Genomic DNA, 17,965 nt, shown 5'->3' on the forward strand with positions numbered 1-17,965 from the left:
TTTGTTTCCCCCTTATCTTTAGTGTCTGTGCTCCTGAAGTCAGTCTCACATTAATCCGGTATATTGATTTTGCATTTCTGACTGACAGCAACCTCAGCCAGGCTGCCTCACATTCTTCCCCTTCTCAGCCCTTGCTGTTCCTCAAGTGTGATCCATGACATCCCACAGCGTCACCCCGCCCGCCCCCGCTTCCCCCATCGTTTGTAATCAGGCCCAGAACCTCCTCTATCTTCCTCCCACTCCTAGCCCTGTTAGACTGGCCTTCTCCCCACAACCGAAGGGATAAGAGAAGCGGGACTCGGCCGGCAGGGAGCCGTCTTCAGACGCTCGCACTCCCAAATTTCCCCCTCCTCGGGCTCTATCCGTGCGGGAGCGCGAGGCCGCCACAGCAGCCGGAAACACACGCGCCGCGAGCCCCTTGGGTTCTGATCCCGGGGGCGATCGGCCCCTCCCCCGGCCCCGCCCCCGACTCCCAGCCTGATCCTCCTGTTGTCACTCTCCCCCAGCCCCGAAGTCCCGAGGCCCCGAGGCCCCGCCCCTGATCCCGCCCCCGTCGTTCCCGCCCCGCCCCCGGCCCGCCTAGCCTTCTCTCGCCCTCCGTGGGCCGCACGGCCGGAGCTGGCACCGAGGAGCGGCGGCCGCGGCGGCATCGCGTTCTGGACACGCCAGCGCCCCTCTGGACACGGCGTCCACGAGCGCGCCCGGGGCGCGCGGATCTGCCTTCCGTGGTCCGGGGCTGCCCGGGGGGCGTCCGGCGTTCCCCGAGGGCGGGCGTGTCCGCGCGGCGCCGGCCGGGGCGCGAGCGCGGGGCCGCAGCCTGTTGCAGTGCGGGGGGGCGCCGGGCCGGGGGCGCCAGGAGCCCTGCGGGGGGCCGCGCGGCCCGGCTCCCAGCGCAGAGCAGTTTTCTCCAACTCTCCACTTCCGTCTCCTCCGGGCCCACCGCTGCCGGGAGACCCCGTCCGGACCTGCCAAGGTAAGCGGACTTGGCCCTTGAGGGGTCTCTTATCCCCAAACCACAGCCAGAGGTCGGGGGTGAGGCGCAGAGGATGGAGTTGGCATGTTCGTAGGAAGCGAATGAAAAAATGCAACAGGCGGAGCGGATCAGGGAACTCCTAGCGTTCATGTTTCCTGCAGAGAGGAGACTTGTCCAAGACTGAAACTTGGTTAGGTTCTTCAGAACCGAAGACGGGCAGCCGCGAAGCTGCTCCTTGAGTGTGGGTCTGAGCTCCCTCTGGTGGCTTCTTGTAAGGATGGAAAACCGGGCTACAGGAGAGAGACTGGTGCAGGACCGCTCGCTGTTCCTCGCTCCCACACACTGTCATGATTTCTCCTTCGAGAAAAGTGACTGCTCTTACTAGTTCCCCTGGCAAAGACACCTTCTGAGCCCTTGAACGTTAAACCCTCAACCGGAATCATAATGGTCCTTTGAACTTTTGCTTTTTGTCTCTTGAGTCTTCTGTGATCAAAACAAGAATGACAGCAGGACTCATCTTCTGTTAACTGCATTTGAATAAAAACATTTTAAATGACTAAAGCAAGCCACAGTTAAAATAAATACTCTTAGGAAAGTTATATCTTGTAGCCGCTTGTCTTCTGCCACCATTGTTATCCTAATATATGCGTTGAAAAGTATAAGAAAAAAGAACCATTTGGTCTAACCTAGATTGTAGTTAATAACAGATCTTATTGTGATTCTAAAATTTCTATCAGGAGACGTTAGAACATTTAAATCTTCTGTTTATGTCCACTCCCAGCATACTTGTAGCCTCAGAGAATTTCTGTTTTGTTTTTCCCCCAGAAAGGAGTATGTCATGAAAAAGGAACAGAAAAGACACGTCACTGTTGGTGAAAGGGGAGTTTTCTTTCCCAGTTGGTGGTTACTTCATGATTGGAAGAGAAGTACCTAGGTGGCTGAAGAGATTAGATTTTCATAGCTGTACCGATGAAGCTGATAAAAGAAGATGGGAAAATGCTTTCTCTGGGTCATAATAGGCTGATGAGTAAGTAAGCCTGAAAAAAGACAGATCTGAAATGAGGACAGGAATCTTGAGTGTTTTAAAACCAAGTAGGACTTTGAATACTTGTTGAGGATGTTTTTGCCCCAAAAATGGAGGAAGAAAAAATTCTCAAAGCAAAAAGTGTAAAAAGCTGAGAGGAGTAACAACCCAGTCAGCTCCAAGAATTGCAGTACTTTGTCAGCTTCTCTGAGCACACACAGGCAAAGGCATCAGACACGTATGATGATGGTTTCCTGCTCCAGGAATGACTTCTTAACGTGGATTTTGGAGTGCTTTTGCTTTTGCTTTTCTTTACAATGTGTGTTTTTTGACTCTTTGTGTTAGGTAGATTTATGTCAAGGAAGTAAATTGTGAATTCATGGTATTTTTGACTATCTCCACCCCTGTTCACTGTGTGATATTGGAAAATTAGAGGTTTTAACATTCCTTGAAGTTTTATTGGAAGCAACACTGCATCAGGCAAACAGATCCACAGTGTAAGTTTTCTCTTTTTGGCAACTGTACTTGCTTTGAATGAGCCGAATGTCAGCTGGATTTCACAGCATATCCGATTTACAGTCTGTGTTTTATCAAGGCCTTAAATGTATGTTTTATACTCAGCAGATGGGAAACACATTGAGCACTGTGTTTGACATGTATGCCTAAGGAAAGGAGCTCCCCGATGGATCATGGCGTTAATGTTTACAGGACATTTCTTATTTTTACTGTTAGTGATGTTTGCTTTCTCTACTTTTGAAGAATCTGTGAGCAATTACTCTGACTGGGCAGTTTTCCCAGATGACATAGATCAGCTTAAGACACAGAAAGTGCAAGATTTCAGACCCAACCAAAAGCTGAAGAAAAGTATGCTTCATCCACATTTATATTTTGATGCTGGAGAGATCCAAGCAATGAGGCAAAAGTCTCGCACAAGCCATTTGCATCTTTTTAGAGCTATCAGAAGTGCAGTGATGGTTATGCTGTCCAACCCAACATACTACCTACCTCCACCCAAGCATGCTGATTTTGCTGCCAAGTGGAATGAAATTTATGGTAACAATCTGCCCCCTTTAGCACTCTACTGTTTGTTATGCCCAGAAGACAAAGTTGCCTTTGAATTTGTTTTGGAATATATGGACAGGATGGTGGGCTACAAAGACTGGCTGGTGGAGAATGCACCAGGGGATGAGGTTCCAGTTGGCCATTCCTTAACAGGTTTTGCCACTGCCTTTGACTTTTTATATAACTTATTAGATGATCATCGAAGGCAAAAATACCTAGAAAAAATATGGGTTATTACTGAGGAAATGTATGAGTATTCCAAGGTCCGCTCATGGGGCAAACAACTTCTTCATAACCACCAAGCTACTAATATGATAGCGTTACTCACCGGGGCCTTGGTGACTGGGGTGGATAAAGGATCTAAAGTAAATCTATGGAAACAGGTTGTAGTAGATGTGATGGAAAAGATGATGTTTCTGTTGAATCATATTGTCGATGGTACTTTGGATGAAGGTGTTGCCTATGGAAGCTACACGGCTAAGTCAGTCACACAGTACGTTTTTCTGGCCCAGCGCCATTTTAATATCAACAACTTGGATAATAACTGGTTAAAAATGCACTTTTGGTTCTATTACGCCACCCTCTTGCCAGGCTTCCAAAGAACTGTGGGTATAGCAGATTCCAATTATAATTGGTTTTATGGTCCCGAGAGCCAGTTAGTTTTTTTGGATAAGTTCGTCTTAAAGAACGGAGCTGGCAATTGGTTAGCTCAGCAAATCAGAAGGCACCGGCCTAAAGATGGACCGATGGTCCCCTCCACTGCCCAGAGATGGAGTACTCTTCACACTGAATACATCTGGTATGATCCCCAGCTCACCCCACGGCCTCCTGCAGAATATGGTACTGCAAAAATGCACACGTTCCCTAACTGGGGTGTTGTCACTTATGGGGCTGGGTTGCCAAACACACAGACCAATACCTTTGTGTCTTTTAAATCTGGGAAGCTAGGAGGGCGAGCTGTCTATGACATAGTTCACTTCCAGCCATACTCCTGGATTGATGGGTGGAGAAGCTTTAACCCAGGACATGAACATCCAGATCAGAACTCATTCACTTTTGCCCCCAATGGGCAGGTATTTGTTTCCGAAGCTCTCTATGGACCCAAGTTGAGCCACCTTAACAACGTACTGGTGTTTGCACCATCACCCACAAGCCAATGTAATAAGCCCTGGGAAGGCCAGCTGGGAGAATGTGCACAGTGGCTTAAGTGGACCGGCGAGGAGGTTGGTGATGCAGCGGGGGAAATCATTACTGCCTCTCAACATGGGGACATGGTATTTGTGAGTGGGGAAGCAGTGTCAGCTTATTCCTCAGCAATGAAGCTGAAAAGTGTGTATCGGGCTTTGCTTCTCTTAAACTCTCAGACTCTGCTAGTTGTTGATCATGTCGAGAGGCAAGAAGATTCCCCACTAAAATCTGTCAGTGCCTTCTTCCATAATCTGGATATTGATTTTAAGTACATCCCATATAGGTTCATGAACAGGTATAACGGCGCCATGATGGATGTGTGGGATGCACATTACAAAATGTTTTGGTTTGATCATCGTGGCAGTAGCCCCATTGCTAGTATACAGGAAGCAGAGCAAGCCGCTGAATTTAAGAAACGGTGGACTCAATTTGTTAATGTTACATTTCAGATGGAATCCACAATCACAAGAATCGTATATGTCTTTTATGGGCCATATGTCAATGTTTCCAGCTGCAGATTTATTGATAATTCCAATTCTGGACTTCAGATTTCTCTAAATGTCAATAATACTGAACACGTTGTTTCCATTGTAACTGACTACCACAACTTGAAAACAAGGTTCGATTACCTGGGATTTGGCGGCTTTGCCAGTGTGGCTGATCAGGTCCAAATAACCCGATTTGGTTTGGGCACTCAAGCCATAGTGAAGCCCGTAAGACGTGACAGAGTGATTTTTCCCTTTGGATTTAAATTTAATGTAGCAGTTGGGTTGATTTTGTGCGTCAGCTTGGTGATCTTAACTTTTCAGTGGCGGTTTTACCTTTCTTTTAGAAAGCTAATGCGGTGGATCCTCACCCTTGTTATTGCCTTGTGGTTCGTTGAGCTGGTGGATGTGTGGAGCACTTGCACTCAGCCCATCTGTGCAAAGTGGGCGAGGCCAGAGGCTGAAGCGAGCCCAAAGCCTGTGTCTCCCCAAGGGCACCGCATCGATCTTCCTGACATCGTCATTACCTCACTTCCTGGCTCAGGAGCTGAAATTCTCAAACAACTCTTCTTCAACAGCAGTGACTTTCTCTACATCAGGGTTCCCACAGCCTACATTGACATCCCTGAAACTGACTTTGAGATCGACTCCTTTGTGGATGCCTGTGAATGGAAGGCGTCGGATGTCCATGGTGTGCATTTCCGTTTACTCCGAGGCTGGTTGCAATCCTTGGTCCAAGACACAAAACTCCATTTGCAAAACATCCATCTGCACGAACCCGGCAGGGGTAAACTGGCCCAATATTTTACCACGAATAAGGACAAAAAAAGGAAGTTGAAAAGGAGAGAGTCTTTGCCAGAACAAAGAAGCAGAATGAAAGGCGCCTTTGATAGAGACGCTGAATACATTCGGGCTCTGAGAAGACACCTGGTCCATTACCCCAGCGCGCGGCCCGTGCTCAGCCTGAACAGTGGGAGCTGGACCTTAAAGCTGCATTTCTTCCACGAAGTTTTAGGAGCTTCGATGAGGGCCTTGTACGTGGTGAGGGACCCTCGGGCGTGGATTTATTCGATGCTGTACAGTAGTAAACCAAGTCTTTACTCTTTGAAGAATGTACCAGAGCACTTAGCTAAATTGTTTAAAATAGAGGGAGGCAAAGGCAAATGTAACTTAAATTCGGGCTATGCTTCCGAGTATGAATCATTGAGGAAAGAATTATCAAAATCCAAGCCACACGCAGTGTCTCTGCTGGCTCACGTGTGGCTAGCAAACACTGCAGCAGCCTTGAGGATAAACACAGACCTGCTGCCTACCAGCTACCAGATGATCAAGTTTGAAGATATTGTGCATTTTCCTCAGAAAACCACTGAAAGGATTTTTGCCTTTCTTGGAATTCCTTTGTCTCCTGCTAGTTTAAACCAAATATTGTTTGCCACCTCCACGAACCTTTTCTATCTTCCCTATGAAGGGGAAATATCACCAACTAATACTAATGTTTGGAAACAGAACTTGCCTAGAGATGAAATTAAACTGATTGAAAACATCTGCTGGACACTGATGGATCGTCTAGGATATCCAAAGTTTATGGACTAAATGCTGCAGGTCAGCAGAAATTTGCACTAATAATTTCCAACCCAGTTTGTGGATATGAATTAGAAGAGTTTGTATATTCTTGTACTGTGTGTGTGTGTGTGTGTGTGTGTGTGTGTGTGTGTGTGTGTGTGTGTGTGTGTGTGTGTGTGTGTGTGTGTGTGTGTAGTGAGTGATCAGCTTGCTCCTTGCACAGAGAGATTGTTTAAAATAAGCACCCTGTTTGGCCTATAACAGGATTCATTTTCATGTCACCACTTTTCCTTGCCTTTGTTTCTGAATTTTTTCTGCTAAAATGTTTTCTGCTGCAGAGGTGTAGATGAAGTTATATTACAGTGGTCAGGGGAGATAGGAAGATTTTTAAAGGTTTTTGTCTTAACTCTCTCCTTCATCTGTAACTGTGCTGATCTATCTCGAACCTCACACACTGCTAAAGGCCTTGCAGTTGCTGCTATACCCAAGCGTCTGTTGCTTTCAAGATGGACTGCAAAAGTTCCTTATCTTTTTCAGAAGGTGTCCTAATGCATTTATCTTGCATGCACACACACACACACACACACACACACACACACACATCCTTTTACTGTGTATAATGTTCACTGATATCACTGGGGAAATGGAGAAAACTCCTATCAGAATTATAGGATCCCTTCTGGAAAATATAGATGGAAATACAGAATGGATTTTTTTTTTTTTTTTTTTTTTGAGATCAGAAACAATGACCTGAAAATCCTCAAAGTTTTTTATTTAGAAGTAATAAAGAATCAGTCTTGGAACGGTGGCTGCCAAGGACCGGTACGGTATTTTAGACCTGCTTGTCTTTTTAAAACGCTCTCTTTCTTGCTCCCTTGAAGCTGTAGCTGTTCACCATCACCACTCCCACCCTTTTCTTTCTGTTGCTGTCACGCAAAACAGTCAGTAGTTACTAATGGCTAAACTCCTGATATTTGTGGGAATTTTTTTTTTTTTTCCTGTCCTGATGATTCGTTTTGCATCAAAGCCTGACATAGCCTTAGAATCAGATTTCTCCTTGTGGAATTATCACTGTATGACTCAAAGAAAGCAGTGCCACTGCTGCCAGTCTTTTTTTAGACTGGAAACAGAATTGGAAAACTGCCTGACTTATCTTGCATCCCTTTGAATGAGTCCACAGACTGCCAGTGTCGGCAAAAGTTGAAGGCGAATGGGAGATGATGTCAGAGGCATCTGTTTCCTTTACCATCTGCATCTTATTATAAATATAGTCGTCATAAAGTATGGTTCATCTTATTTTGGTAGGCTCTGAAATCAAAATGCTATGCCATTAGAAGCCAGAGGAGTAATTACAAGGTATTGGATGAAAACTATTAGGCAGTGTGGAGACTTGATGAAAATCTCTGTACAGACTGCAGCCTTCTTCCTAATGCTTCAGACTGTAGTTTCCACACGCCCTCCCCGTCGCCCATGCTCTAACACTTGGGAGTCTGTCATTCTGACCTAGGTAAAAGTGGTTCTTTCTCAGTAGTTTGTTATTATGTCAAAATGTGCCTCCAGGGTGATAAAGCTGTGGATATGTTACATTCCAGCTAAAGCTAACTGGGCTGTCATTTTTCTTCCATTACAGCATGAAAGCAGACTGACCACTCCCCCCCCCCCAACCCCATCTGCTTCCTCTCGTAGCTTTCCCTGCTTTCTCTTTACAGTGTCAAAATGAATGAAAATCCTATTAATACAGGTTGAGAGGGTAACTGAAGACCTGAATCCACACTATTATTCTCAAGGAAGATTATTCGTCCTATCTCAGGGTTATCAACAAGCATGTAACATTTCTACATGGATGATAACACTGTTTCCATTATTGGTCAGAGTCTCGGTGTTTGCTTTCAATTCCCAGGATGTGTGATCTTAAATCAGATCAAATAAAAAGGCTCTGGGTTGCAAGTAATATTAGGCCTGATCAAGGTAAGAATTACAAACGTGTGCAAGTAACAGCAGAGAAGACAGAAACTGTACCACTGCCTTTCCTTTAACTTTGTACAGAAACATGCCCACAGGCAGAAGAGAGCCAGGGTGAGTATATGGAGCAGCTGGGGGGTAGAAAATGGAAAAGAAAGAGCAGTTCTGTGAATGGATACGGGAACAGTATGGGAATATCTTATGTATAGCTAAAGAAAGGAACACACTTAAGATGATCTTCACAGTGTATCTTAACTTTTACAACACAGCAAGGTCAAGGTGAATTTCCTTGTCCACTCATCCACTCCCACCCCAAGGGAAACTTAGCTGGAGGAGAAGACTTCTATTCACAGGTTCTATTTCTGAGCAATGTTTTACACGGGTGAGGGACGGCCCAGCCGTTGCATATGCGTCCATTTGTTCATGCTTGGGAGCCCCTGCCTTATAATCTCAATTATAATCTCAGAACGTCTAAGTCCTACATTCCTAGGGTGTTATCCTGGGAAGAAATGTGAATAGACTCTACACTTATTTTTATTCTGATCGTCTTGAAAATAATTAAAACAACGATTATCACTGTGTGACACTTCCAAAGGAAACACTTTAAAAAATGTCTTTTCCATAAAATCAATTCCTTTCCTCATTAACTTCCCCAAACTTAGGCCCAACTGGAATTAAAGCTTCTTTTAAAATAATATCATTGAAATGTTGAAATTTTGAAAGAATGTGTCCGTTTTGCTGACAAAAGTAACATAAATATAGTGGTAATGTTGATCTAGTTTTCAAAAGTTTGAAATAATGCAAATTACTCACTTAGGATGAAATAGGCCATATCCAGAGATGAATTTACTGTAATGACAATTCCAGAAAGGAAGGAAATGGGAGAATCTGTTCAGGAGAAAGAAGATAAATCTATGATTATACTTAAATTTAATCTTTAGAAACCCAGAAAGGCATGAGTTTTGGGCAGGTGGCACAACAACTCATACACACTCAGCCTAAACCCGCAATATCGGACATTTGATTGGCTGGCGTTTTGGACAAACAGAAGACTTAGCACTGTAAGTGGCCTGGCAAGAATGGGATCATTATTTATGTCCAGTACCCAGCCCTGGCATGGGATCTGGCACAAATATCTTCATATTTGAAGAAGAACCTCTCTCCACACACACACTAGTTATGTTTAATTTTCTTTCCCTTTTGTGGAAACGCCACCCCTTCTGTCTGCCACTGACTTTTGATTGGTGTCATTTATCAGCAGAGTTTGGTGCATCATAGATCCTAGACGTTCTTGATATAAAGTCTACCACATTCAGTTATCTATAAGTAAACATTAACAGTGGCTTTAGAATCTGTTTGATTGACTTAACTCTGATCATAATTACAAAAAATCACTAATTTAGCAAAAAAATGTGAATAGAAGGCAGTATAACACCACTTACAGAGGTAAGGGAGCCTAATCTAAGACAGATCAAGGAATTTAATATGCGGGCTACCTACTGCTTATTTAAATGCAAACCAAAGTATGTCAAAATAGCTGCTAAGGCAGTGTTTTCAGTACTTGACTAATATCTCTATTTCCCTTCACGTTGGCAGAAAAATCCAAATAATATTTTAAGAACTAAACTGAATTTTTTTTTTTTTTTGCACGAAGGATGGTAGGAACATCAAACAGTAGATTCTCACATTCTCTAGTTAACTTGTAGCTGCTTTAGCTATAATTTACATGAGCTTGTGTTTAGTCCAAGTAACATGTTTAATTCTATTTCCAAAGATAGGTTCGGCTAAGCCTTCCACACCGTGGGGGTTTTGCTTTTGGTTTTGATTTTCGTTTTTCTTTCACACCTGTCCAGTTATGCTGCAAAGAAAACCTGTACTGAAGATCATTTATGAAGTTTATTAAGCTATATGTATAACACAACTCCTCTATTAATAAACAAATAAAAAGCTAAAAGCAACTTGGCTATGGTTGGGATAATTTGTAACAGCCCTTTTCTTTAGGACTTTAGGTAATTGTGTTACGATTTTGTATGGAGCTGAGTTGGAAAATGCAGTCCCACAATTTCGGCCACTAGCACCCTTAGTGATGGGTGAGCCGTGCCTCTACTCCCTTATCTTAATTCCAAGTCCTGTCTTTGACTTGCCCTCAGTCCATTTCACTCTTCTATGTACATCATTCCAACTTACTAAGTGGCAAGAACATCCCGTACTATGCACCTGTGCTCCACATTTGCCCCTCCTGCCACTGGTGGGGTATCTATTCAAGCAGGAGATCTCTAAAAGGAAGGTACCTGCAGGCCCCTTGAGATATTCTAGTAGGTGGTGCACAGGGTTGGCAGAGTGAAGACTTTTTTTTTTTAAGAAAGATAAGGATCTATCATGAATTAGTCTCTTAGTATGTGCTGCACAGAACTGTAAGGTTTTCATGTATATCATTACAATCTTCACAACAACTCACTGGTATTCATTTTACAGATTAATCTGAAGCCCATATTCTCTCTCTAGGGAATATGTTTTTGTGAAGGAATTTGGAGCAGGTTTACAATTCCGTTATCAATTCACTTATTCACAGTAATTTTGGGGTATCTACTGTCAAGATATTGATTAGCATGAGGGGAGAACACAAAAACTGGTTGACTCTGACCCTGCCCCAAAGAACTGATGGTCTCTCCAGAATTCATCAAGAAGAGAAGGAGAGGAAGGGCATGCCGGGTAGCCATTACCACCCGAGGAAAGGCACCGCAAAGTGTTATCTACTCTGTAGTAGACAGGATTTATCTCTGAAAAAGTGGTTACGAGGAAAGGGAGTAGTTATGGAGTTTCAGTAAATTTGGACAGAGATCACCACCTGTGCTTTTCCTCATTAGGTTTGACTCTATAGTTGTCACAGGATGTCCCATCAACGAGTAGCCCTTGCAAAAGAGAAGCGCAAACAGAACAAAACCGCTGACACTTGCTCTTTCCCAATTCCCCCACCCCCTCACTTAACTACCCCAGCACATTTATCACAAAGAAATGTGGTCCATAATTGAATATCAAGGGATGCCCTGAAGAGAAAAGGATGTGTGAGTGCGGTCTGACTGGGCTGCATGCAGATCCCTGCTAGTAATAACAGTACGAAGGAGGATACCTCAGTGTATTTCATCCAGGCTCCATTTGGCCAGTAGCATCTCTTTTCCTTTCCCTCCCCTCTCAGCACCTCCAGATTCACATTACCAGGCACAGCTAACTGATCCTGAGAATGCAGCAGTGAACAAAACCTATGGAGCTGACGGTCAATCAAATATATTTTAAAAGAATTCGTTTTGGGAAAAAAATCCCACCTGTTCTGTTCCCTACCATGTAAATAATACCAAAAAGGAAGGAAGGGAAGGAAAGAAGGAACAAAGGAGCAAAGAATGGAAGGAAGGAACTCTGAACCTAAATCTGAACACAAAGTAAGGTGCACAAGGAGAATCATTCCTATAACAATTGTGTTCATTATGGTATGAATTATTTAAGAATCTCTTTGAAACATTATAGCTAAAACTTGAGAAAAAAAGGATAAATTGTAATCTGAGCAAATCTTTTCTACAGTACATTGCAATTGCTCTTTCTGTTTTATTTCTTTAAACTACTTCTGTATTGCTGTGACTCTTGAGATGAAATGTTTCTTTCAAGTGTCTTAACACTGATGAATTCCACCTATAAGTGTCTCAGGTTTTCCAACGTCCTAGATAATGTGGTGTTTTCCCATATATTGTCTTCCTCTCTATTTCCAAACATGGGTATATACCTTGCTCCTAATGATTTAAGGAAGCAAACGTTCACGCACATGTGACACCCATGATGCTCTCCATTTCTTCTTTTGGAAGTTAATTCAGCTCCCACCACTGTCACTTTTCTCATTTAGTAAATGAACAACATAAAATCTCTAATCTCTGCATTAAAATCTGACATCCTTCTACGAACAACGCTGAAGGCACTTCTTACCTTATTCACTGCATAATGCAAATGATGCTCCCAACCTCTGTTATACTACAATGAAATATTACTGCCCAATTTTATTAGTATTTATTATTTTAATTATGTATTCAGTTATTCCTTTGCTTGTTTCAAAAGATTAATTTTGTTGTAGATTTGTTTAAAGTTCTTGGGATTTTAAAATAAGAACACAATACAACCAAGAAGTGATGCAACTGCTTCCATAAAATACCCATGAAAAGACAACTGCATATAAATAATGCAGTTAATAAAAGTTAACCCTACACAAACAAAATAGGTGATTTTTGCCTTCATTTTTACTCCAGACATTAACGTGGGTGCCCTGGCTAATTCAGTGCTAACTAGAGCACAGCACGCTTGCGGTGGGCTTTCGTGCGCCAAGGAACTCGTGTTATTTCTCTCGAGATTTACCAAAATGAAATGTACATATATTCAGTTATACTTTATCTTTCACCCCACATTAATTATAAAACTCTCAAAAATCCCATTATTGAACGCATGAGTAAAAAGGTATTTGCTTGTATCCACACATAAGAACTTGGCAGGATTCCATTATGATAAGAGGTGGAAGGTTTTCTGTGTATAAACAACAGATTGCATTGGTGGGTTTTTCACAAGGTTTGTTTGCATCTTTCTCCCATTTCCTTGATTAATTTGAAGAGGGAGATTTCTATGGAAAATGTTATATTCACAACACTTTTATATATTATATGAACTTTGAAATTAGATAAAACTGAATACAAATCCCTAGGTCAGTAAATAATGACCAGCTGTGACGTGTTGGGCAATTTTCTTAATTTTAAATCTCCATTTCCCCATCTATAAAACTCCCCCAGAGTTGATATAAGGATTAAATAAAATCACAAGTGAAAATTAATAGAAGATACGTGTTTCCTCTTTGTGATCATCTCCAATTCATTATATATCAAACCCATATGTAATGTGATGCACCATTTTCCCAGTAAGAAAATATTAAAATGTTTCTAGAGAATTTGAGCATACATAGTATGTAGACCAAATAGACACCTATTTTAGTATTCCATATATCAGCTGAGTTGCACAAACATGTAAAATCACACTTATGCAATTCATATATTAATTTGGAAATAGTGCTTTTTTCATGTTCACGTTTTAAGAGAAAAATTTATTCAAATTTTCATGTACTTCAATGTCTTCATTATTTCTAGAGTATGGTTTGAGTTCTTCCAGAGAATATCGTATTTCCTTCTGAGTTTTATTGAGATAGAGACTTTTTTTTTTTTTTTTGCGGTACGCGGGCCTCTCACTGTTGTGGCCTCTCCCGTTGCGGAGCACAGGCTCCGGACGCGCAGGCTCAGCGGCCATGGCTCACAGGCCCAGCCGCTCCGCGGCGTGTGGGATCTTCCCGGACCGGGGCACGAACCCGTGTCCCCTGCATCGGCAGGCGGACTCTCAACCACTGCGCCACCAGGGAAGCCCGAGATAGAGACTTTTTTGAATTTAAGTATGATGCTATTACTTGAAATTGTATTTCATGTTACAAGTGCCATTTGTATAACATTAATCATAATTTTATGTTCATAACTTCATTCAGTAGATAATTATGATCTTATAGATTGTAATCACTATTTTTATTTTAACTTTTCCACTTATTTATTATGAAATATGCATAAAAGCTGGGGGTGTCTAAGACTATGTGTGGACATGACATTTACTCCACTGGCTATGATGGAATAAGTGCAGACCAATCTGAGGTAGCACATCCAAATTACACATATCATGATTATATACCTTAACACCATACATAACAAATGATTTTATCAATATAAAATTATCTCATCTTTATAGAATATTATTTTCTTTTAATTCATGTGTCATTCACACATATTCTTCGGGTTGGGGTAAAATTCTACGGTCCTTTATATTCTGCTTGGTGCTTTGTAAGTCTGGATGCTTTCTCTTTTCCATGCCTGTAGATAACAACTGAGCAGCAAACTCCAGAGCCTCCAGCCAGAAACTCAGCCTTCCAGCAAGGAGTGCAAGAGAGCATGCACCTCTGCATTGGGACCAGGTGCTACAGATCTATGATAGTAGGGTTCATACCACTGAAGAGAGAAATTCCTTTTCTTTCTTTCATTGGTTTTCCTTGGATATTGCTGTCCACATCCCTGCTGAGTTTCACTGTGTGCAAATTAGAAGACACTATTTTGCTGATTCTTGCATATGCCAGCTCTACTGCCCCCTACTTATCAAACTGTAGGTATTATGGATAAGCAAGATAGGTTATGCCAGTATGTTGACACTGAAAAGATGTGCTGACCCTATCAGAAGCCCTCCTCTATGATATTGATAAGTAACTGTGGCCAGAGCTGGGGCTTAGAGTCAGAATTCCTATACTCACACACTCTATAATATGGTACAAAGCATATATATCTGACCTTCCATTACCATATTCTCCTGCTCTCACCAGCGATCCCAGAGGTAACGTCTGTCCTGGATTTTGTGTTTATCATCCCCTTGCTCTTCTTTATAGCTCCACCACATATGTCTCTATCCTTATCAACATATTGTATATTTTTGCATGTTTGTATACTTTACGTAAACAGTAACATATTGCATATATTCTTGTGCAACTTGCTTTCCTTTGCTCAAAATTTTATCTAATGCATGTTGATGTTTGTAGGTGGAGATCACTTATTTTCATTGTGGTAGGTTCCAATATATGCTATTATCTGAAATACCATACTTTATGTATCTTTCATCTTGTTGGATTTGGGGAATATTTTTAATTTTTGCAATTTCAAACATTATATATAAAACTGTTTATAGATGCTGTATAATGCACACATACAAGAATTTTGTCATTGTGTTTTGTTTGTACCCAGAACCTTCCCACCCAGCCGCACTACAGCCTAGTATATATATTGAGGGCTCAAAGCACATCCTCAACTATTCTTGGTACCAAATTATTATTTTTACAGATTGTTTGTACAAATCGACACTCTAGCCATTGTAGAAAAGTTTGTGTTGCTCCAAAATTTCTCCTGTACTTGACATTTTCATACTTTTAGATGTTTTTCTGTCTAGTGGGGTAAAAGAATGTTACATTTCTTTTTTTTTTGAAGTTCTGTTAATAACATGGCACACGCATGCAGCATGCGCACTCATGCACACATGTGCACACACACAGTAGTCCTTACTTTTTCCATTTGTGTTTCTTCTTTTGTGAAATGGAATCCATGTTCATGTCTTTTATACATTTTTCCATTGCATTCTTTTTTTTCTCATTGATTCATTGACATTTATAGTATATTAATAATACTAATCCTTTTTTGGTTATACTCATGAATAACTTCTTGGTTTATATTTTCATGATCTTTCTACTAGGACTTTTGTGATATATTTTGACACGCAGGTGTTCTTAATTTGAATGTAAACAAATATGTGTTTTTCTTTATTACTTGTACTTTTTTGCATTTTATTAAATAATCTTTCTTAAGGTCTTGGCACTGAAGATGTTCTCCTCTATCTTCTTCCAAGCATTTTAATTTTCTCATCATCATCTATTGCTGCAAAACAATATTACCACAAATGTAATGGCTTAGAACAGCACATGTTCATCATCTCACAATTTCTGTGGGTCAGGAATCCAGGCGTGGCTGAACTGCGTCCTCTGCTCTTATATGTGGCTGCAATGAAGTAGCTGGGCCTGGGATCTCCTCTGAGAAGCATCCACTTCCAAGCTCACGTGGTTGTTGGCAAGATGTAGCTCTTTGTGGGTTGCTGGACTAAAAGCCTCAGTTCTTTTCTGGCTGTTGGCTGGAGACCCTGAGTCACTTGCCATGTGAGCTTCTCCATTGGCAGGTAACTTCATAAAAGCCAAGATGAGAGAATCAATAGAGAAACTGCTAACACATTACCATAATCATGGAAGTGACACCCAGTCAACTTTGGTGAGAAGCAAGTCAGAGGTCCCCCTACGCCCACACCCAAAGGAAAGGGACTTCACAAGGGCATGAATCCCAGGAGATGGAAGAACGGGCTTATTTTAGAGTGTCCCTGCCACAGATTTTGTCTTTTATATTTAAATATTTAATCTGCTTTATATTAATTGTTATGTCTATTCTGAGATTTTTTTCTCTGTATAAATAACCTGCTGTCCTAGACTGAAGAGATTCAGTACCTTTTCTTTTCCACTAACCTTCAATGCCGTCTTCCCTACATATCAGGTCCTTATATTTTGTGTGAGCTGATTTCTCAGTTCTCTACTGTATTCTTCTGGCAAATTCGATTACCCAGTGACAATACCGCACTATCTTAATTACTATAGTCATTTTGTTAGCCTTGAAATCTGGCAAGGCTTTTTCCTTTCTTTTTCTTCATTTCTTTAGGCTTTGTTCTTCTATGTGCATTTTAGAATTAGTTTGCGTAGTCCCCCAAAGCAAGCAACAATACATGTTAATGGTAAATGCATTACATCAATTTTGGGAGAATCGACCTCTTTACATTAATCCCCGTTCATCAGCATGGTATATCTCTCCTTTTATACAATATTTCTTAATCCTTTGATAGATTTAAGTATGAGCACTTTATATATTGTTATTACAGTGGATGATATTTATTTTTAATTATATGTTCTAACTGATGATAGTATATAGAAAATACGACTGATTTTTGTGTATTTATATTGTATCAGGGAACTTATAAATCCTCTTACTAATTTAATAATTTACCTGTAAATTTTTTCAAAATACTTATACAGATGCTTTTGTAATCTTCAAGTAATGAGAATATATTTCCTTCCTTTTAATCTTATAACTTTCTAATGTTCTTACTGGATTTGTTAGGACATCCTGTTAAATACTGAGTGAGTCTGGTAATGTGAATATTCTTGTACTGTTCCTAATGTGAATGGAGTGCTTCTACATTTCACCACTGAGCAAATGAATGGATGCCGTGTGTATTTCATAGATTCACTTTATCAGGACGTTGTATTCCCTTGTACTCCCAGTTGATAAGTGACTTTTTATCATCAAAGCATGATGAGATTTATTCAATGCTTTTGCTGCATTTATTGTGATAATCATGTTTCTTTGCCTTTATCTGTTAAGGTAGTGTATTTTGTGAATTTTTTTTTCTTTTGAGATTAAACCAAACTTGGCTTGCTGTGATAAAACCAGCCTGGGAATGATTCATTAAATTTATATTTGTTGCTGGATTGAGTTTGCTAATAATTAATTTAAGATGTTTATATCAACATTTGTAATTGTGATTCTTCTCATAATAAACTTGTCTAATTTTGAAGTCAACATACTTGTCACATAAAGTAAGTTGAGGATGTTCTATTTTTATATTTTATAGGTGAGTTTGCATAGGATTGAAAATGATCTAATACAAGAATGTTTGTTAAAACTCATTTGTAAATCATCTGAGCATTCTGTTTTCTTTGTGGGAACATTTTAACTAAATATAAGATTTTACTTGGTGGTTATAGGCTTATATTACTTACCTCATGTATTTATTTTGAAGCCTATTTTGGCAAGTTATGTTTTTAAAGAATTTGTCCTTTTTTTTTTTATTTTTTCACATTTATTGACCTAAATTTGCTCAAAATGCATTCTGTTGCCTCTAAATATTCATCCCCTACACATGTTTTTTCCATCCCTAATACTGAGTATGTGTGCCTTCTTTCTTTCTGTTCCTGGTGGGTTTTGGCTGGTAGATATTGACAATAATAGGCCAAAA

At 40.9% G+C, this 17,965-nt stretch overlaps 1 protein-coding gene across 1 annotated transcript; it reads left to right on the plus strand.

Annotated features, from left to right (window-relative positions):
* Positions 1–905: 905 nt before the first annotated feature.
* Positions 906–14,291, plus strand: DSEL (dermatan sulfate epimerase like). Its single transcript, XM_082853794.1, has 3 exons — positions 906–973; positions 1,799–6,334; positions 14,197–14,291. Exon 2 carries the CDS (start codon positions 2,687–2,689, stop codon positions 6,323–6,325), a length of 3,639 nt encoding a protein of 1,212 aa, XP_082709920.1. The 5' UTR covers positions 906–973; positions 1,799–2,686; the 3' UTR covers positions 6,326–6,334; positions 14,197–14,291.
* Positions 14,292–17,965: the final 3,674 nt, after the last annotated feature.

The sequence above is a fragment of the Leucopleurus acutus genome, assembly GCF_964270905.1.
Source record: "Leucopleurus acutus genome assembly, chromosome: 13".
Classification (NCBI taxonomy): Eukaryota; Metazoa; Chordata; class Mammalia; order Artiodactyla; family Delphinidae; genus Leucopleurus; species Leucopleurus acutus.

Coding starts and splice junctions, on each gene's coding strand:
- DSEL (XM_082853794.1), top strand. CDS start 2,687: ATGGCGTTAATGTTTACAGGACATTTCTTATTTTTACTGTTAGTGATG.